Genomic DNA, 22,282 nt, shown 5'->3' with positions numbered 1-22,282 from the left:
ATGTCCCGACAAAAATTAACATGTCCCGACAAAAACTAAAATATCTTGACGAAACTTATATTTTTTTGTTATTTCATGCAAAAAAGATTTTTTAATAAACATATTTTTTATTATTATTTCACTCATCATGCTAGAGATGTCCCTATATTACGGCAGGTGAAGTTTAACGGTTGAAGTTATTTATTTTATTTATTTAGGAAAACCAACAGATTTTTCTACATCTTTAAATAATAAACTTACAAAATACACAAATAAAATCTTATGACAGGTTTTCACGTAAACATAAAATTATAACAACAAACTAAGGGTCCCGTACCCATGGGATAAAAATATTTACAAAAAATGCAAAATTGTAAATATTAAATAAAATTAAAATAACGTAGGATATAAGAACACAAATAAATGACGATATACCTATCAATTTTATTCTCACTGACAACACCAATACTCAATAATATCGTCGCATTAATTCGTAGAATGCGTAACTCCCAAATGTAAAATTTTACAGGAGGCACAAAAAACCTCGTAGTGAAAAAAAATGAAAGACGGCTTATTCTTTTTATTTATGTTTCGAACATATAATATATTTGGAAATTTATTTTCAATCATTAAACTTTTGTAAGTTAAGCCTTTCTATTTCAAATCGGAGTTAGGAAGTTTACGTAAAAACCGAGAATGGAGATACGCATTTTACAAAAGATACATACTTTTCTGCGAACAGTTTTATGAACAACCTAGCGGAAAATTTGGGAGATAGGAATTTTACATTTACAAAATAAAACACAACAATGTATGTGTATGTCGAGGCAGTCTATTTAGATGCATTTTAATGATTTTAATGATGTGGAAGGTTATCGTTAAAGGAGTGGTAATCCTTTTTTAATGTCTGTTTTAAGTCTTATAAATGCTGGTACTTTTCCTTCCTTAAGGGATTAAATCTGAATCTCAAGTGAAATCTTCAAACTCTGGAGATCATTACAGATTCGGCGACGGTTTTGTGCTGGGTGAGATCTACACTGACCGGGAGTAGTCGTGTCAGAGATGATCGTTAAGTGACGCTTGGAGTTGATGAAGGAGATTGTAGAAGAATTTGATCTGACATTGTCGATCACCCTTGTTGTCCTGTAGAAATAAAACTGATGTACTTACTAGGGTTTGCAAGACCCGGGCAAAGAGTAGCCATGACAGGAAACGTTGTGAAAGAGAGTGTGAAGATAGGTGGGAGAGACTGGAAAGTGGAACTGGTGAGCAAACATGTGCTTTAAGCGTAGAAACTCTTCATGTTCAGCATCACTTTGGAGTAAAGTGAACGCTTCATCTTGCCCGGCTGGTCGATCCCGAGGCGAGAAGAAAGGACGTCGATAGATGCGTGCGTTCCTGCGTACAATGCAGGACAATTGACCCTCCACCATCATCCCATGAAGCGGGTAATCTTAATGTTGTGACAACCTGGAGTCGCTTGGCAGTTACTCATTTCGGTAGGAAATGTTTACTCACATTTATCGATTGCGGTCCAAGTAGATTTGCCGTGTGGCGGGAAATCGAGTCAGATAATGCAGCTTCGATTATCAGACATTTGGAAGAAGTGTTTCGGGAAAGAGGCCCGCCCAAAGTAGTTCTCATGGACAATGGTACTTCATTTTGTTCCTACAGTGTTACAGATAAGTGTAAGAGATGGAATGTTCGTCAAAGATTTTGCGCGGCATACCGACCAGCTGGAAACGGTATAGTTGAACGACATCATCAAACAATAAAGAGAACTGCAGCCAGAAGTGGAAGCGATCCCCTGCAGGCAGTGTTTCGGTACAATCTTTGGCTGCAAAAAGTCAGGATGATCGAGGTATTGCGCTGTCTAGTATAGTTCACACTTCACACTCGTGGAGACACCCTTCTGCGCAAGTGAATATAGAAGAGGAAGTATTGACTGAGCTCTAAGTGGGCGATCTTCTTGCGGTTAAACCAGTAGATGGGAGATGCACATCGTGCATGGAAGGGTGACAGGACTTACTTCAGTCAACAACATCGAAGTAGATGGCATACCAAGACATGTGCTTGACCCGCGGAAGATGCCTGACAGAGAACGGACTGTGTCTGAGGAGAGACGAGATGGAATTGCCGCACGTTCCACCGTAAATATTTTGGGTTTGTTTGAAGAGGACAGTGAAGAACCGGATCCGGATATGCATCAGGAGGAGATCCACTTGCAAAGAGATGGTGACCTTGAAGAAGAGATAATCACAGAACAAGGACCTATTAGGTATTTACGAAACCGCAGGGGCACATAAAACAAGAGAGCTACGGCAGAGCGTCACACGGTGCAGAAGACGTCAGTTTAGACTACAGATACAAAACACTATTCGTGACTTCACAATTAAAATTAAGGTTATAAAATGTTCAAAATTGATTAATCAACTTATCTCAGTTAATTTCACGGTAAAACTATTACACCGTAAATAAATTTCCTCAGTCAAAAACACAACAAGCGTGCACGGCTCACCGGCCAATACTGAATTAAGGAGTTACGAAGTATTCGCGAGTAAAAATGGCACCATAATTTTACGCAGTTTCCTAATTTGTGTTTATCTAAAAGGTTAATTTTTTTTTAAATTTTCGAGTTTTACTAGTCGATGCGGGTCTAATTTTAACACCAGATGGCATCAAAAACGTATTTTCGAAAAGTTTGGAGTTACGCAGTCTACGAATTAATGGGACGATATATGTATATACCTACAACTAAACTGAATAAATGCTAAGTAACTAACTAAACATCACGCCATTTCCCGCAGGGGTAGGCAGAGAGGACGGACCGCCAAACAACTCGGTCTTGGCACACACTTCTTGCCTCATTCACATACATACATCGTCTCATACATACTCTTCTATTATTCTGACTCTTGACATGGCCCGACTCGAGTATCTGATTCACTTGATCGTGCCATGTCTTCCTCGGGCGTCCCCAACTTCTGCTACCATTGGCATTTGCATCATATATCGTCCTTACACTCCTATCTTCCGCTCATTCGCTATACATGCCCAAACCCTCTAAGCGTCCTTTTCTTAATCTTACTCATTACGCTTACATCAGCCTTGCACTCTTTGCGTATCTCCACATTCCTCACACGATCTGAGGCTGAGGAGAAAAGTGTGGCACTATAGGTCAGCAGATTGGTTCGGTATGCGGGCCCATTTCAATGCTTTTCCGTGGTCAGCTGTTTGTTTTCGGACTTCGGACCCTTCAAGATGTGCCCAGGAGATTGGTGAAGTCATCAAATCGGCGATGGATGGCTTCATACAATCGACTACTAAAGAAACTGGTGTGGGCTCAAAGCCGTGGTTCAGTCGACAATGCTCCGAAGCAGTTCGACGAAAAAACGCGGCTTACCGAGCCTACAACACATCTCGAACGCCCGAAAGCAGATCAGCATACAACAAATCGGCAAAGGAATGCAAGAGAATCATCAATAGGTCAAAATTCGAACACGACCTGCAGATCAGCAAAAAGCTGGCTGCCTGCCCGCATGGCAGCAGAGCATTCTGGTCGCTTGCGGGCTCAATAGGTCGAAATTTTTGCAAACCCAGTTTGCCACCTCTTACCAGACCTGACGGCTCACTAGCAAACACCGCCACCGAAAAGGCAAACCTTTTAGGGAAAATGTTTGCGGAAAACTCGACCCTCGACGACGGGGGTGCTGTTCCGCCGTCGGTTCCTCACTGCGGCTTCTATATGAAAAAGCTGAGGATCCGGCATCGGGATGTACTCCACGTCATACGGGGGCTCGATGTTAACAAAGCTAGTGGACCTGATGGAATACCTGCCCTGGTATTGCAGAGGTGTGCTGCGGAAATAGTTCCAGTTTTGACAAAGCTCTTCAAAATGTCCCTGAAGTGTGGCACTGTGCCCTCTGGTTGGAAAAAAGCGGTAATTCACCCTATTCCCAAGAAAGGTGACCGCTCCAACCCGGCCAACTACCGCCCCATAGCGATCACATCAGTTCTGTCCAAAGTGATGGAACGTGTGATCAACGACAAACTGCTCACATACCTCGAGAAGAACAAAATTATCAACGACCGTCAATACGGATTCCGGCGGAACCGCTCGTGCGGTGATCTTCTCGCGTATGTGACGCATGTTTGGGGGCGGTGCCTGGAACGTCACGGTGAGACCCAAACGGTCGCACTAGACATATCCAAGGCCTTTGACCGGGTCTGGCACCGAGGACTTGTCAACAAATTGCATTCTTACGGACTTCCCGCATCCCTGTGTACGTGGATTGCTGACTTTTTAAGGGATAGGTCGATTCAGGCGGTTGCTGACGGTTTCACCTCTTCCTCGCACTCCATAAATGCTGGCGTCCCACAGGGATCGGTTCTGTCTCCGACTTTGTTTTTGTTGCACATCAATGACCTTTTGACATGTGCACCGATTCATTGTTACGCGGATGACAGTACAGTTCATGATAGCTTTTTGTTTGACAAGCCCCCAAAGGGCACACAAACTCCAACGGCTCGGAGGGCTTTGAAGCAGAGAATGGACGGTTATCTCGAGAGTATTTCCTCCTGGGGTAAAAATAATCTCGTCGAATTTAATGTTTCAAAGACCCAATCCTGTCTGATTACGTCTAAAAGGGATCCAAATGATAATCTAGTCTCCTTCAACGGAAGCAATCTTCCGAACAGGCCTTCCATTGATATGCTTGGTGTAACTATAAGTGACCAGCTCAGGTACGGGGGCTCCATCGAAGCTAGAGTAAAGTTGGCCTCTCAGAAGCTGGGCGTACTGTACAGGGCCCGCAGATACTTTAATAGTACACAACTGCTCACCCTGTACAAATCGCAAGTGCGCCCTACTGTCGAATTTGGCAGCCATCTCTGGTCTGGAGCCCCAAAATACCTGAAAAAAACCCTTGACTCTGTGCAGAAACGGGCGGTCCGTTTGATAGATTCCCCAATCTTAACAAACGGACTGCAATCTTTAGAGCACAGGCGTCAGGTAGGTATGCTGTCCTTGTTCTATCGGTATTACAATGGAAGATGCTCTGAGGAACTAGCGTCATTGATCCCTTCGGCACCGGTGCGTAGTCGGGATACACGCCAAACGCGCGCCCAACATTTGTACACAGTTGACACTTGTCACATGAGAACGGGTCGCTTCTATGATTCGTTCTTAAGTTCAACAGCTCGGCTGTGGAACGAACTGCCGGCCTCTGTGTTTCCTCCCTCCTACAACATGGGACTCTTCAAGACCCATGTTCACTCCTTCCTCTCCACAAAAAGACCCTCCACACAGCATCCCCAAAGATGACATAGGCCCTGAGGGAAATTATTTTCTTCAGGGCCTCCTGTGTGGAGTAAATATAAAAAAAAAAAAAAAAAAAAAAAACGATCAAACATGGTTTTACCACACATACGCCTCAGGGATCTCATTTCAACAGCATTCTTTTTTTTTTTTTTTATAGTGAATACCTCACAAGAGTCCCAACTGCTCCCGTCTGGAGCCAGCGAGACTATGGCATCCCCAATTGGGGGATGTTGTGAGGCTGAAGGTAAGTGTTGGAGGGAAAGAGGAAGGTGGGGAAGTACCTGGCTATTCAGATCTAGTCACTAAACACGGCTAAAGCCATTTGGAGCAACGTTTCAATTCTGAATGGTGGTCTTACACCAGGGCGATACTGGAAGTATCTTCCACTCTGGAACGTGCCGCAAATATACTATATATTATTTTAATTAATTAATTGTGAAATAACACAAATTAATCAAATAAAATTTATTTGCGCACGCCGGGTTCGAACCCGCGACCTTCGGAATGGCAGTCCAATGCGTTACCACTGGACTATGCCGGCCGTCATTCAATCTACTTTCATCCTTTCTTTGCCAGTTCCATGCCTCACTTCCATACATCAAGGTAGGTACCAGCACTCCATTGTGGACTGCTAACTTCGCTTCTTTGGACAATTTTTTGTTAGCGCCAACTGCGTTCAGTCCTCCATTAACGGAATTACCTGCATTTACCCTTCTTTCAATATCTCTGTCAGCCTTCCCATCTCTCGTAAACATACTTCCTAAATACACAAACTCATCCACCTGCTTCAAGTATTCCTCATTCACAACTATATTGCACACTGTTTTCGTACTCTCTCTTTCAAACACCATTACTTTAGACTTACTTACATTCATCATGCATACTTCGTTCATCCTAGACACGAGAGACTGTAGATCGTCCATACTATTAGCAATCAGCACCGCATCATCAGCATACAACAGGCAAAATACTTTCAGATTACTCAAATCCCACCTCTTTCAATTCTTGCATACAATTATCCATGTATAGATTGAATAACCACGGTGACATTACGCAGCCTTGTTTAACACCTTTTGTGATATCAAACCACCCCGTAAAACCACCGTTTACCCTAACACATGCAATGCTTCCCTCATATAGAGACGCAATTGCCTGAGTCAGATTTGTATTCACTCCATACTTGGACAACACCTTCCATAGCTTTTTCCTGTCGACTCGGTTGTATGCTTTTTGTAGATCTACAAAGGCACAGAAAAGTTTCTGGTTTTTTGCCAGAAACTTCTCAGTTAGCATACGCAATGAGAAGATCTGGTCCATGCACCCCCTTCTACGCATAAAAGCACCTTGCATATCCCATATTTTATCCTTATGTACTTATAATAATAATTATTAAATAATATAATTCAGAATTAGTTGTAGATATTTCTTACGATAATTGGACAAGGAGAGATGCATGAAGGGAGATTAGAGAGAGGTGCTCAGAGTGTAGAATGTATGGGTGTTATGATTGAAATGTATTGCAGATGGAAGGATCAACAACGTTATTAGTCCTTTGAAAGGGTTTCAGTGTCCTGATTATTTTAATTATTAGTTTCTACGGCAAAGTTTGTACATGATGTAAGTCTAAAACATATTATAAGAATACTGCCGCACTTTTCACAGTCCCCCTCACTAGTACTAGGGAGGGCGGTCCAGCGACGACCTGTACTTTTTATATTTAGTTTCTACTTGTCTTTACATTATCTTTTTAATTTTACCAAGTTGATTATTACTCTGTTCTCGCAGCCATGTTTTTACTTTAGTTTTAAATATATGTTTTTTCGAAGGAAGCAAATACTTGGGGTGTGACATTATATACTAAATGAAAAAACAAACTTTATAATACACCACTTTTTAGATAAGCGAAACCTGATTGGTTGTCATTTATTAATTCTATAAAAAAGTGGTGTACATATTACAAAGTATGTTTTTTTATATTAAATAAATGCAGTCACGTCTGCTATTTTTTTTGTTTGATTTGTTAGAGCATTATGTATAGCTTCCACAGACATAGGAATTAATAGACGAGAAGCTAATGGCGAGGGGTAAAATCAACTGTTGAAGAACGAAGGGAGTAAGGCTGACTGTGATTCGTCAATAAATCAATCTGACAGTAAATAGGCATCTCGCATTATAATATCACCATTTAGTTCTTAAAAGTAAAATCTGCTTTTGATGAATAGACATTTCTACATGGGAGCGCAAATTACTCGCCACGTTATGAACTAATTTGCGAAGTCCAAATTCGGCAAAGTAAGGCAGCTTCTATTTTCAGAGTCGTAGTTAGTTTCAGAGTATTTAGTTGACACTTTTACAAATGTCTCATAATTTACTTACCCCAGTAAACAACGATGAGCACACTTGAGAATCGCTACATTGAGATGTGATAGTATATGTTTCTAAAACTGATCCATATAATACGGTGTGAATAAGCTTAAAATAAAGTAAAATAATGCTTACTTATGGAATGTAATACGACAATTGGGTTTATTCTCTTTTTCACATCTATTTTTACAAGTTTTCATATCACAAGTCAACATTTTGCCGTTTTATTTCGTAAAATGAACCGATGATGCCTCGACCATAGTTCGCACAAGAATGATGACGTCACGTTTTCAAATTTCACTTGAGGCCATATGCGAGCCCAGCCGGCTCAATGGAACCGGTATGGGGAGTGGGGATAATACACTTTTAATCACTTAGGGCAGGTCTACTAATATTCATATGTCTATGATAGCTTCGTAGCATGAAATTTAATATTTCTCTGTCCAAAAGATGTATGTAATCTGGGAATAATCAGTATATTATGTCTTATCGCCCTGGTTGAGTATTTGTGGTGAGCAGTAGAGCGTTCGGATATGTTTTTTTTTATGTTACACCTGCATAATGCACCAACGCTATTTACTAATGAACATTTTCCATGACTGTGTTTACGAGTGAATAAATACTCCCGTGCATACCCTCGAGAGGTTGCGGGGACCGGGGTGAGTGGGGTGCCTAAGTTTGTGTGGGACACTAGTTACTTATGGCAACCATATGCACATACAATACATTAATGTGTTCTTTAGTTGATTTTTATTACCAAACGGCGCTGTAAAAATTCTCCGATAATAATAAGGCATCAGAAAACATTTAAATTTAGCGTAAGTAATGTTTCAACAACTACAAAATGTTAACATTTAAAAATGAATAACATTAATATTTTTTATTATGTTTTGTAGGCAGGTACGTAAAAGTGTTATTACCCATTGTCAATAATATAAATTTTTTTGAAATGTCTGCAGGAATAATAATGATGATTTCTTACAGTTTTGTTCTGCCTTGCAACAACCATCTTGAAGGTTCAGCCACATGCCTTGGGCTATAGCCGCTGTCGAGTTTGGGCGTTGTGAACTTTATTGTTTGATGGACCTTAAAATGATGATTCTACAGATTTTAATTACTTCTGATAGTTCGATTAGCGGCTAAGTTGACAAATTCACGTTGGCCAGTGTTGGAGTTTGTACGAACATACGGTGAGGCCAACAGATACACTGTAAAAATCCTCCGGTACAACATGTAAACACATGATGAGATATCTAGCAGTGTTGTATGTGAGTCTAGGAGAGCTTGTACAAGGCACCGGACGTTTTCACGTTATGGCATGGTTTTGGGGTTGAAATTAACATTTAAAAAACTTGTTTTACGAAATAAACCAAATTAACCAAGAGAATGTAATTACTTTGGTAACTTGAAAGGCCAGTGTTATGGGACAAGACCAGTGAAAATTATATTATTTTACTATTTTTTTCTTTAAATTTCTGCACATGTTTTTTTTCTTATCAGTCTAGTCATCATAATGAATATCAGCAGCTGAGCACTTAACAATGACGATGGAAGCACGAACCTTGAAAATGCTAACCATGACTTTCTCCGTTTTTCTGCGTGTCGTGAACAAGAATTTTTCCCACGGCGCGGGCTAGTCATTGTGCCATTGGCAAAACTTATCCTGTGCAAGGGATTTACACTGCTGTCTGGAAAAATTTTATGCCAGCTGACATAAATAATTATTATATATGAGGAGAAACAATACTATATTTATATTCTATGAAAGGTTTGTATAACTTATCTTTCAAGATAATTCGATGAAATCAAAACACAGATAACTACATTCATGAAATATTTTTGAAAATCATGTTTTGATTTTCAAAAGGAATGTGGAAAAATTTTGCTGCTCTTTCTCCATTCATAATTCTGTATGTCTTCTTTTTAAAAAATATTCGCTAAACCTACTTACCTACTTAAACAGAATAAAAGTTGAAACTTTGTCCTCATCAAAATGAATGAATTCTTTAAACATAAAAGCTATTAACATTTACAGAAATATTTTCAAGATCGAAATCAGAATAGTTCCTATAGAACTTACGTCTGATCCGCGTCCTTCTTTGTGGTTTGCTAAAGCATAAATGCATTCTTGCACAGTAACCCAATAAACACAACATACTAGTTGAGCTCAACGCGCTGGAGCTGCTGCGCATTGTCCATGCGCAGTGCACTCAGCGCATTCAGAGGACGTCACCGAGCTTTCTTGCTTGAAATTTGGATTCATTTGCTAGGGAATTCCGCTCTTGTATGTGAATCTCATAGAATTTGGAGACAGACTTTAAAATTCCCTTGTATGAATTGGACGGTTTGCTAGTTTCAGGCGAGAATCACGCACATTCAAATTAAGTTTGATGATAATCTTGTAAGATATAGCATTATTGTGATTCGTCGGTATTATAAATTGGTATATATCTAGAGAGATTTTAAAAATCATTTTGTATTTAGACAGTTGTTTAGGTGTATGACTTGCCTGAACATTTTTGTTTGAGAAATTTTATATTCTTCAGGTAGTGAGATGTCCGCGCACTTCCTGTCCCTATCATCGAAGAAGTGCTTGAGCCACCACCGCTAAATAGCATAGAAATATAACCTACCATCTTCTTAACCTAACATAACCTACCATATTCTTCATGAGCCTTCTGACATCCAGATTAAGACTTGAATATCCTTCAAATAACTAGTATTATCGATTCATTGCGATTCCCACCCATCCGAAACCGGCCATTTTCTTTGGATTGTCAGCTTCTTTACAATATTTATATGCTTCTCTTACCAAACCAAGTATGCCAACCAATGATGTATCGTGTCTTTAGAATTACAAGATTGTATCTGCCATGTGCATGTGACTAAGATATTGAGATTCAAAGTATGTATCACAAAAAAAATTATAAATAATGTATTTTAATTGCATTTACTTTATGTGAACATTCTATGAAAAAAACACAAGACACTTAGCCAAACAACTAATAAAAAAAATTGGTTAGAACCCTGTTGCTTTGAAAATCACCAAAACTACAACTAACCGGTTATTGAAATTAGTTTTTTTTGGCTAAGTGCCATGTTCTTTTGCACAGCATATTCAAACTCAAAGACAATTCAATTACAATACGTTCTGGATATTCACTTTTTGGTGAATGTCATTTTTAATATATTTTTCTGTTTCACGTAATTGGCGGATGGAACCTTGTTGTCCTAAGCAGGAGCTTGAAATACAGCTTATAGAACCATGTTGCTCCAAAAATATTTTATGTATGGAACTAAATTACCCGTAAAATTTTTAATTGTAACCTTATTATTGTTATTCTAAAAATAAAATAAAGGTTTTTAAATAGAACTCACTTTTACTTAAATTTCAAATGGAACCATGTTGTTCTACTAAGTAAACATAACTTTGTTGGATAATTATCTGCAAACTTAGAAAGAAGTTGGACATTTTTGACTGAGCGTAGGGTAGTGCTATTTTAACTCCGTTTAACCGTTTTGCATTTCATTTATCTGTACGTTCCATTTACTTTTCAAGGTGGTGGTCATTTTAACGGTTCGATAAAGATTCTTTTTTCAAATATGAAATTGTTGTTTATTTGGACCTTATTCGCATATGTTCAATATCGTGGTACCTATCTGCCCGAAAAAAGATAAATCATTGGAATAGTGTAGTTTCTTTGGACAAATTGTTGAAGGAATTCCTTATTTGAAATTAATTAAAAAATTACAGAAATTATTTGGTTTATAGAAGTAGGCAGGTAAAAAAGTACCTACTAACAACTATATGATGTCAGAGGAAATTTTGGTTTCGATTTATTAAACGAGAAAATTAGAAAAATACTTTTTTGGATGTGGGGTCTACTGTTCACAAAATTAATAGTATACCTTCATTACATTTTTTGTTTTTATGATTGAAAAAAAAAGATTATTTTTGTATGCTGCTTATTATAATATTGAAACGAAAATCTTTCGACTACACTAGAAAATGGACAGTACAGATATAAAATGAACCATGAACTCAAATAGGTATTTATTTGAGCTGTAAGATTCTGTAGGTTCTGAAGACTGCGATGAGCTGAATATGTTGAAAGGGAGGACGGGCGTAATCTTCAAGTATTATAAATTTAATAAGACCTTAAATTTAAATACATAATTAGGTAAGTACTACACGATTTATGAAGTCCTGTAAGTTAAAAAAGTGAATGCATAAATCATTTGTAAAATAAGATTTAATTAAGGATACTCAATACTCGAAGAGTTTGCCTACCTGGGCTCCATCATAACGCAGGACAACGAAGACCCAGTAGAAGTAAGAAAGTGCATCACAGCCGCTAACAACACTTACTTCGCGTTGCTGCCAGTGTTCAAATCCCGAAACGTCCATAGGAAAACCAAAATAACCCTGTATAAAACAATTATTAGAACGGTCTTGGCCTATGGATGTGAGGCGGGAGCACTGACAGCAAAGTCTGCGGAACGCCTGGACACCTTCGAAAGAAAGGTACTTCGAAGAATCTTAGGAGCGGTGCGAGAGGGAGAGGCATGGAGAATCCGCCACAATAAGGAGCTATATGACATCTACCAAGCTCCCAGACTCTCTACTCATTTACGGCTCCAAAGACTAAGATGGGCCGGACATGTGCACTGAATGCCAAGCACACGTGTACCAAAGAAGGTTCTAACAGGACACCCGGGAGGCAAACGAAAGGCGGGCAGACCTAGGCTGAGATGGGAGGACGATGTCAGGAAAGATGCCAGAGGACTACTCCATGTTGCAGATTGGAAGACGACGGCCGAGGACAGAGGGCGGTGGAGGCTCATGTTAAAGGAGGCCAAGGCTCGAAATGGGCTGTAGCGCCATTGAAGAAGAAGAAGAAGAAGGATACTCAATGTAGGACACCACATAATTAAAATTTAATATTAGGTACCTATCAATTATCTGAATGTGTGACTTTTTGCATTCTAATTTCCAATCACAGAATAATATAAAAGATTTTTTTTTTTTTTTTTTTTTTTTTTTTTAGTTAGTTACATTTTTTATATTATAATTTTACTGGTCTTCCATTAAAAGCCTTAGCTTGTGGATGGAAGAAGAGTTAACATTTCACATATTATGTAAAAATAAAGTCACGTGTACAGTTAATACAATGCAGTTAATACAGTTAATACATTTCATATAATTATAATTACTATTTACTATAATCATGTATTTCAATATATATGTATGTGTAGGTAATATAGACACATGGCAATCAGACCCGTTAACTAAAATATGTAAACATATATGTATTCAGTAAGAAGAAAAACAAGTAAGATTTTTAGTGTGACATTCTCTAAAATACTTTTTGATGGAGTTCAACAATTGAATTTTGTTCCTAATGCTTCTGATTTCTATTGGTAGGTTATTGAAAAAGAATTTTCCTTGGTGAGTATAATGGTGTTGTGCAAAAGAAGTGTTTAATTTGGGGCACACAAATACATGTTTAAGTCTAGTACAATTTTCAGTTATAAATGCGTATTTATCTTTTTCTTTTATAATTTGTATAATTGAATTTTTTATAAATAAGTTTTTAAATGTTGGAACTTTGAATTCTTCGAATATGCTGTCAGTTGGGAAGTCTGGAGGTTTTTTTAGTATAATTTTTATTATTAGTTTTTGAACAATTTCTATGGGGGTCAGATTAGTTTTGTAAGCTGCTCCCCAACTGATAATGGCATACTGAAGAATAGACTGTACTAATGCGTAGTATATTGAGTATAGGTTTTTCGTTGATAAAAAGTTTCGTATCCGTAAGAATATATGAATTAACTTCCTAACTCTTTTTATTGTATGGTCGATGTGATCTTTCCATTTTAGGTTTTTATCTATGATTATTCCAAGATATGTAATTTTATCCGCTATTTTCAGAAGTGAACATTTTTGTTGGCAGTGATTAGTATCGTGTTGTGCGAGAGAATGATTATGTAAGAATATTTGAAGATTTGGAGGTACAATGTTAGTGTTAATTTCGAAAGGAATGACATATGTTTTATCACTATTTAACGACAAGAGGTTATTGTCAAACCATATTTTTAGATTATTTATGTCTTCTGTAGCTTTTAGATTAATTTTTTCCCAAGTTTTTTCTTTTATTATAAGGACTGTATCATCAGCGTAAGAGATAATTTGGCCATGCAATGGTTGAATAAATATGTCGTTTACATACAAAATGAACAATATTGGTCCAAGCACGGTGCCCTGTGGGATACCAAAATTTGATGTTTCTTGGTCGCTAGTTTGGTCATTTATTTTAACAAATTGTGCACGATTGTTCAAATAACTTTCTATCCATTGGACGGCTTTATCATTGATGTTATTTAATTTCAGTTTTTTGATAAGCTTTGCGTGTGAGATACTATCGAATGCTTTTCTTAGGTCTATGAATATTCCTGCGCATTTATTTCCTTCATCAAGTGCAGAGTATATAAATGATGTTACATTTGCTATTGCATCTTGTGTGCTTTTTGTTTTTAAGAATCCGAATTGATTGGAATGTAATATTTTATTGTTTTCTAGAAAATCAACAACCCTTTTTTTCACAATCTTTTCAAATATTTTTGCTATATTCGATATTAGTGATATCGGTCGATAATTTGAAACATTTTGCGGGTCGCCGGTTTTAAAGATAGGGGATATTATAGATTTTTTATAATTTGTTGGGAATATGCCTTTAGTCAGACTGAGATTGATAAGGTGGTTTAGTGGTTTCAGTAGATACATTTTCATTTCTTTAAGAATTTTCACAGAAATGTGGTCAAAACCTGGAGAGGATCCGTCTTTCATGCTTTCTATTACAAGTTGTATTTCAGTTTCGGTAGTTTTTTTAAAAGTGGATAGTGTATTTTGTTTTTGGGTATTAGTTGTTATAGTTTTTGGTGTGTGTACAGATTTAGTGATTTTATCAGCGAGATTGTTTCCTACTTTAGAGAAGTAAGAATTAAAAATGTTTGCTGTTAGTTTTGGGTCTTTGGATACATCTATGATATTATTTTCATGTTTTAAATATTTTATAGAATTATTTTTTTTCTTATTTTCAATTGCATAATTTACCGTTTTCCAAATAACTTTTAGATTGTTTTCTGAAGTAGAGATTATTTTTTTAAAGTAGTCGTCTTTACTTTTTTTAATTAAAGCTGTTAATTTATTTCTATATTTTGTGAGAACTATCTTAGCATTTTCATCGTGTGGATTTTTAATTGTATTTTTATATAGCCTTTCTTTTTCTCTGATAGATTTTATTAGGCCACAAGTGATCCAAGGTTTTATACGTCTGAATTTTGAATTCGTGTATAATGAGACCTCTGTTGTGGAGGTTTCAATATGATCCATAATTTGTTTTTCAAACATATTTGAGCATTGTTCGACATCGTTAGATTGTAGTATCGTACACCAAGTTTCTGCTTTCAATTTTTAGATAGATAAGTACCACGACTACCACGTAAGATTTTGTGAGAATGTTTATTTATCATATTGTAATGTCATTGTTTATTTATCAGTGACAAAATGATAAGATTCTGAGTGTAACTATTAAATAATAAAATAATGCATAAAAGCCAACCACAGAGATAATATTATTACTTATTTATGGTTTTTATGAGATGGTTATTGGTTAACAGTACCAAAATAACAATTTGGAACGAATCGAGAAGGAAATTCAAAAATACAGTTCAGTTCAAACTTAACTTTGCTTAAATTAATCTCAGTCGGAGTTGTAATATTTCATTGATTTTATTTTCTAAAAATACTTTCCACGCATTATAATACAGTTATACAACCTAGCAGACGGTATTTTTTAACGAATTCGATACTGAGCAAGGGCACGAACATCAACTAGGTTAATGACAGTTAGTGACAACACTGACAACATGGAATGAATAATGACAGTTCAGAGATTTTTTCTTATCGGAATCAAATCCGAGCCCGAAAGGAATAAAGTGAGGTTATGTCGCCTAGTGTAGTTGTTGGTTTTTGGCGTTGTTGCCATTGATGTATTATATTCCTCTATGGTTGTTGGTCTGTTGTTCGGCGCGCTGTCACATTGCTGACGGAAAACCATTTATTTATCGTAATGTTATGTAACCCAAACAAGCTTTAATGTTGACTGTTAAGTTTATAGTGTAGTGATGGAGTTAACCTAATAGTTCGTCCGTGTCAAATCAGTTTTGAAAAACCCTAGGTGATGTTAGAATAAATGCATTGTGTTTGTGATCAGCGCAACACAGTGTTCCTTGATCTACGCATTCCAGGCGATATAAACATGTCAACGCATGGAAGTGAAGCAAAAGCGAGCGCGAATCGCTTGCAATCTGCATTCACGCTGTCGTCTACTGCGGTGAAGAATAGGAACAGCGCTGCATTCGGTGCAGTTGCATCTGCAGTGTTAGTGTGTTTTGGTTCGCGGTGCAGACTGCAGTGTACTTGTGCTGTCACCTCTCTCGCTACCAAGTGTCACAAATCAATTACGAATTGTTTATAAATGGAAGTGTGTATTCGGATCGCAGTTATTTATTGACATTTTGTAAACGTGAAATCCAGTGTATAATTATTTTAGAAAATGACAACTTAATATTATGGCGGTAGCTCAGGCAGGTTAAACATTTTATACCATAGATAACGCAGTGACCTTGTGCGTTGACGCTTGTTTATGTAGTAGTGCGTCGTGCTAGTGTTCGTGGTTTGTTTCTATGATTGTAGGAAAATCGCAGTTCGGTGAAAACTTTCATAGTGTAGTTCTTTTTCCATCTTAATTAATTAATAACAATAATTTATTTATCAAATAGTGTCTGAGAACATTTTCACAATTTCCTCTTCCGATTAAACTCCCGGGCGTTCGGCCGCTTGACCGGTCAAAGGAATGTTTTCCACTGCAGTCTTGTTGGGAGTTACTGTTTGCCGGTGATACGGAGTACTGTGACCAATGACCACCTCACTCAGAGCAGGCACCATCGCGCCAGGCAAGCACCTGAACCCTCACCAGTCCTTCCCCGCGGACGGTGGTAGCTCCAGCTCTCCCCGGGGTTCCTATGGGGGCCTGATGACGTCGCCGCTGCACTCGGGGGGAGAATCGTACTACGAGGGCTGTGATAGCGACGGCTCTCACCCCAATCTAGCCGGCCCCAGCAAGAGCAATGACCGTGAGTCCAGGAAACAGGCCGAGAAGCAAAGGAGGACCGTGCTCAACAACTACATCGGACAGCTGGCCAGCCTCGTACCCCTCGTGTCCGAGTCCACCAAGAAAGTAGACAAGACCAGCATCCTGCGTCTGGCCGCGCACGACCTTCGTGTGGATCATGTGTTCGGGGACTCCATCAAGCCGTGCCACTCCGATGTGGGGCCGGCCGCGGCTGACGCTTTCCTCGACCTGCTGGGTGGCTTCCTGCTCACCATCACTGTCAAGGGAGTGATCGTGGTGATCTCTTCAAACGTCCTGTCCTATCTGGGCCATACGCAGATCGACCTCTTGGGGCAGAACATTATCAATTTCACCCACCCGGAGGACGTGGATTGTGTGAGGGAGAACTTGGCATTTCCTAACACGCAGTCGTCCTCGGTGTACTCGGCCAGCTCCTCCAATAGCTCTGGAGCTAGCTTCTCCTCTCCTAGCTCCAGCCCCGGCACCAGCGAGCCCTCCCCGGAGCGCCGCGACTTCCTGGTCCGCCTCGCTCGGGCGGGCAGCCGCTCCGACCCCGTGCAATACTCGGTGTGTCGGCTGGACGGTGCTTTTCGGCGCTCCGACCGCGCGGGGTTGGCAGGCGTTTTGCACCCCATCCGCCGCCAGCGAGTGCGCAAGGACCGCGCCATCTCGCCCAGCGGGAACGACTTCGTTTTCGTCGGAGTGGTAAGAGTTCTGGATAATTCGGTCATCCCCGATCGGCTGCTGGAAGCCAGCAAGCAGGAGTATTGGACCCGCCACCTGGTGGACGGGCGCATCGTGCACTGCGACCAGCGCATCTCCTTGGTGGCGGGCTACATGTCCGAGGAGGTGACGGGCGTGTCCGCCTTCACCTTCATGCACAAGGAGGACGTGCGATGGGTTGTGATTGCCCTGCGGCAGATGTACGACGAGAATAAGCCGTACGGGGAGTCGTGCTACCGGCTGGTGTCGCGCACGGGCCAGTTCATGTACCTGCGCACCAAGGGCTTCCTGGAGATAGACCGCACCACCAAGGCCGCCCAGAGTTTCGTCTGCATCAACTCGCTGGTATCGGACGAGCACGGGATGCAGATGATCACGGACATGAGGAAGAGGTATTCGGCGATCATAGATCTGGACGAATCAGACGACTCCCTGCAGTTGAATGAGAACGACGAGATGGGGGTGGAGGACCCCCGGCAGCTGGAGCAGGTGATCATTCACCTGATCTCCAACCTGCCGTCCCCCGGAGGCGCGCGCGTGCGGCGGCCGTCGCTGGCAGCGCTGACCTCGGAGTCGGACAGCTCCCCGCAGCACTCCCCGCACCCCAACGAGCTGCTCACCATAATCCCACCCACGCCCTCCACCGTCAAGTCGTCCATCGTGAAGAGCATCTCGGTGATGTCCCTGTCGGGCGCTCTCAAGCGGGCGGGCATCTCTCCCAGCAGGCCGCAGGATCACAGCCACTTCAAGCGCATGTGCCGCAACAGAGTTCAGCATTCCTCCGAATCAGACAAAGACTACGGGTAGGGGTAGGCACTTATGGCCTTCGACTTGGCCTCATGGAGTTCTCAGTGAGTTAAGTTTACATACATTTGGGTGCTAACGAAGGAATCGTCGCCAATTGTGAGATATTTGAGTAATTCTCAGCTAATTCAGGTATTGTTTTCGAACTACAAAAGTACAATCCACCTAAAAAAGAACAATATCATGTAGTTTTAGAATAGCAACCCTGGTATACTAATGATTTTGGTTAAAACATATCTCTAAATGCACGCTTCTCGTTCAGCAGCGCCCAGGGGATTTTCAAATGACAAATTTATTGTAAACTCAATACCTAAATATGTACTCTTAAATTGCGAAACATCTATGTAAACTGGCTTATTTGTGATCGTGGGGACACGGAACCAGTAATGTCTTGTGTAGCTAATTTATAGTATTTATAAGGGAGCTCGTCCGACAATTATCAGGAATGGCTGATCTCGTTCTCAATTTATATTTTATAAATACATACCTATTGTCTATGGGGTGATGTTAATAAATCTATATGGTGCCATGGTAATGCGGAAAACCGATTTTCAGAGAATCCTTTTCATTAGAGACTTGGAAAAATACATCTTTACCAACTGAAACTCGAATGTTTCCGTAATGTCCCTAATATATCTTTCAATATTATGTTACCTGTGTAAGAACACACGTTAATGAAACTTTGTACGAAATTTAAGAAAACATGTCATAATTCTTCACTCGTTGTAAAATGCACTATTTCTATATTTTGGTTTTACAATAATTGTGGGCAGATATGTGTGTACCGTATTATAATAAGAATTATTATCAACCACCTTTAAAAATGTTTAAAAATGCGGATAGCGTTATTATTAGTCAATTATGGAAAAGATGTCCAATACAATCTGTTAAACTTAATCAATGTTGACTGTGTTAATCTATATTTCTATAATAAGATCATTAAATATTTTATATTCATTTATTTTCAAAACTTTATTTTGTTTTATTTCATTTCTTGGTAAGGGGAGAGTCAAGGTTCGCAGAACATGTATTTAACAAGGTTGGCTCATGCAGGCACTTTTCGGGGAAAAAAACCGCATCGGGCCATTGCAAGTTCGTGACGTCACTCGGAGACCAGTTGGGAGTCCTCTTTCATCGTTCACTTGGTATAATTTATATTTCGGTATAATTGTTGTAAATAAATTTTATTATTTCATTTAGCTGTGATGAAGAGAGTTTAGCTTATTTCGATATGGGGAGAGGAAGGAAATAAGAAAGAGGAAGGTGGGGAACTACATGGTCACCAAATACAAAGACCGATGTTGATAATATCTACGACCACGTGCGACTCTTTATATAAATATAATTACATTAAACATTTTCCCTATCATAGCATTTTCATCATAGTTTGAAAAGAAACTTTCAATTTTAAAATTTGAATGTGAAGATATTCAAATTGAAATATGATGATAAAGGAAGAAGAAAGGCAATATGTACAAGGCGCTAATACATAACCCCAATTCTACGCCATCAATGCGTAAGTAACACTGCAAATATACTGGGATTTTCTCCTTTTATTCCGAACATTAATTAAAATATGATAATTAGTATAATATTACCAATGAATTGCGAATATATCATTGCAAATGCATCCCGAGTCGCTTGACGCCACTTGTATTGCAGTTAATTCAAATCTCCTAGTGGAAAATGGGCTTCTGTATATATCACGATTTTCTACCTTGTTAAATACGTTTTCTACGAACCTTGGGGAAAAGTCTACGTTTCGTCGTACAAATCTTTTGGCACGAAATAATATTTTTTTAATGAACTGTTTAGGTACCATAAAATATATATAGAACAACCAAAACTTTGATACTGCGTTACAGTTCTTCTAATTAAAAAAAATATATATATATTATTGGAACATATTTTCAAAAAAATTTTAGAGTTTATTAAAATTGCATAATTTATAGTGAAAATGGTAACTTTGAAAATACCATATTTTACATGCTGTTCAGTAAATGCAACATTGCAAATTTCTTAGGAATATTACAGTAAATATACAGATAATAAGAACGCGCTGAATATGCACTTTTTGACTAAAAACTTTGTGGAAGTCAGAATAATGGTGAGAAGTAAATATTTCAATTGCCTGAAATGTAAAATAATGCATTTTGATAGTTATTTCGTTCAAATTAAAATTGATTGTTCATTTGGCGGCCATTGAATTAATGCGAAAGTTTTAAGGTTAAAGTTTTTTCTTCTCTTATTTAACACAAATTATGATCCTAAAATAGCTTCTTGGGTTCTTAGTTTGGGTTTAATTGAGAAATTATAAATAAAACTAGCCTTCCAAAACTATTTTAATATTATTGTATCAAAATATCCGTTTTTTCGGAATTTCCATTTCCATTTCCGGAAACTGAAATATTTACTTCACATTATTATCTAACTAATACAAAATGTTTTAAAACTGCAGTAGGTATGCACTTTTTAAAAGTGCACATTAAGCGTGTCTCTAATTTCTGTATATATTTTACTCTTTTGTTAAAACACTGACGCAATATACAAATGCATTGATAATGCAACAAGCTTAAAATTCATTATTGTACCCACATTGAAATATTGAGTGAACTAATTTGATTAAATATTTTATTACTATTTTTAAAAACAATTTAATAAAAGTGCTAAAAAATAAAACCATAAAATCTATCGATAAATTATATTTACGAAGTTCTATTTGAAATGTCAAGCCGATATAAAAAAATAATTTTAAAATGGCTCATAAAAAAAATTCCTGCGAACCTGATAATTTTTTTGCGTTCTAAATTCATGAATCCTTTAATAAAAATTGTAACAAATTAAGCGATATATTTGTTGTAAATGTTTATAATATGAATTTATTATTATAATTCATATTATAAACATTAATATGAATTATAATACATTTTGTGTCAAATGGAAATTTTAAGACAAGCTGTTTCAGAGAAATTGAACAATTCATCAAATTTGAAAGTTAATTTTCAAGTTCTGCTATGAACTTGAATAGAACTTTCCCAGAACTTGAAAATCAACTTTGAAATTTTATGAATTGTTCAAATTTCGTGAAACAACCCATTCTTAATTTCGTTGGTTGATCATAATCTTCTCTTATAATTTCCTTCGCTTAAACGTTGAAAGTAAACCGTTTAAAACATAAATTTTCTGGCAACATTTTTAATATTATACCACGTGACTGGGTATGAAAAATTCTATATACATAAATTAATATTTATATATCTCAATTAATTAATGGAACAGTGTAATTATGTATACATTACTGTAGTTATGCGGAACGCTAACATGTTTAGCAATAACCTTGGCAGTTGTGATTATGATATCTGCCCTAAAGGCACCGTCTTGCCGAAACCGGTTGGCATGTTATTTTATCGATAGCTGAAATCATCAAATTATCTGAAATACAAGTCTGCAACCTTAACTTTGTATTATTCTATTAATTTATAATTTACGTTGAATACCTTATAATGATCGTTTTAAGGGCGGTATTTCGTTACTCAGGAATGTTATCTGGCGGCTTAGCTTGTCGGGGTGACCAGACCAACCAGAGAGTTACTTGAACGCAAAATCTCTTAAGCCAACCTTAAAATGCATCTGAAATACCGACCCTAAGCCTATTAAATTAGTTCATTATTAACACACTTCATGCGGACGAAAACAAGGGAAAATTTGAGAAAATGGATTTGGTTTTGAACAGCTAGATCTTTGAAAATAATACATGATTTGAATGATTTTCTTTACATAGCACTCACCACGCCCCAACTATAAAATAATGATATTATATGAAATTAAAGCCCACTTCTTCAATATGACTCCATAAACTAAAGTTAAAATCAGTGTTAGGCTATTTATTGATGTT

The 22,282-nt window shown here is 38.2% G+C and overlaps 1 protein-coding gene across 1 annotated transcript; it reads left to right on the top strand.

Annotated features, from left to right (window-relative positions):
- The first annotated feature begins 15,354 nt into the window (after positions 1 to 15,354).
- On the top strand, positions 15,355 to 20,990 carry LOC149420165 (basic helix-loop-helix ARNT-like protein 1). The gene is made up of 2 exons (XM_089636428.1): positions 15,355 to 15,392; positions 16,422 to 20,990. Exon 2 carries the CDS (start codon positions 16,645 to 16,647, stop codon positions 18,388 to 18,390), a length of 1,746 nt encoding a protein of 581 aa, XP_089492554.1. The 5' UTR covers positions 15,355 to 15,392; positions 16,422 to 16,644; the 3' UTR covers positions 18,391 to 20,990.
- Positions 20,991 to 22,282: the final 1,292 nt, after the last annotated feature.

Source organism: Hesperophylax consimilis, chromosome 10 (assembly GCF_061612785.1).
Source record: "Hesperophylax consimilis isolate HC1 chromosome 10, BYU_Hcon_1.0, whole genome shotgun sequence".
In the NCBI taxonomy this organism is placed as follows: domain Eukaryota; kingdom Metazoa; phylum Arthropoda; class Insecta; order Trichoptera; family Limnephilidae; genus Hesperophylax; species Hesperophylax consimilis.
This window is presented reverse-complemented; position numbering and strand designations above follow the sequence as displayed.

Excerpts from the sequence above, each read along its gene's own strand:
- LOC149420165 (XM_089636428.1), top strand. The coding sequence starts at position 16,645 with ATGACCACCTCACTCAGAGCAGGCACCATCGCGCCAGGCAAGCACCTG.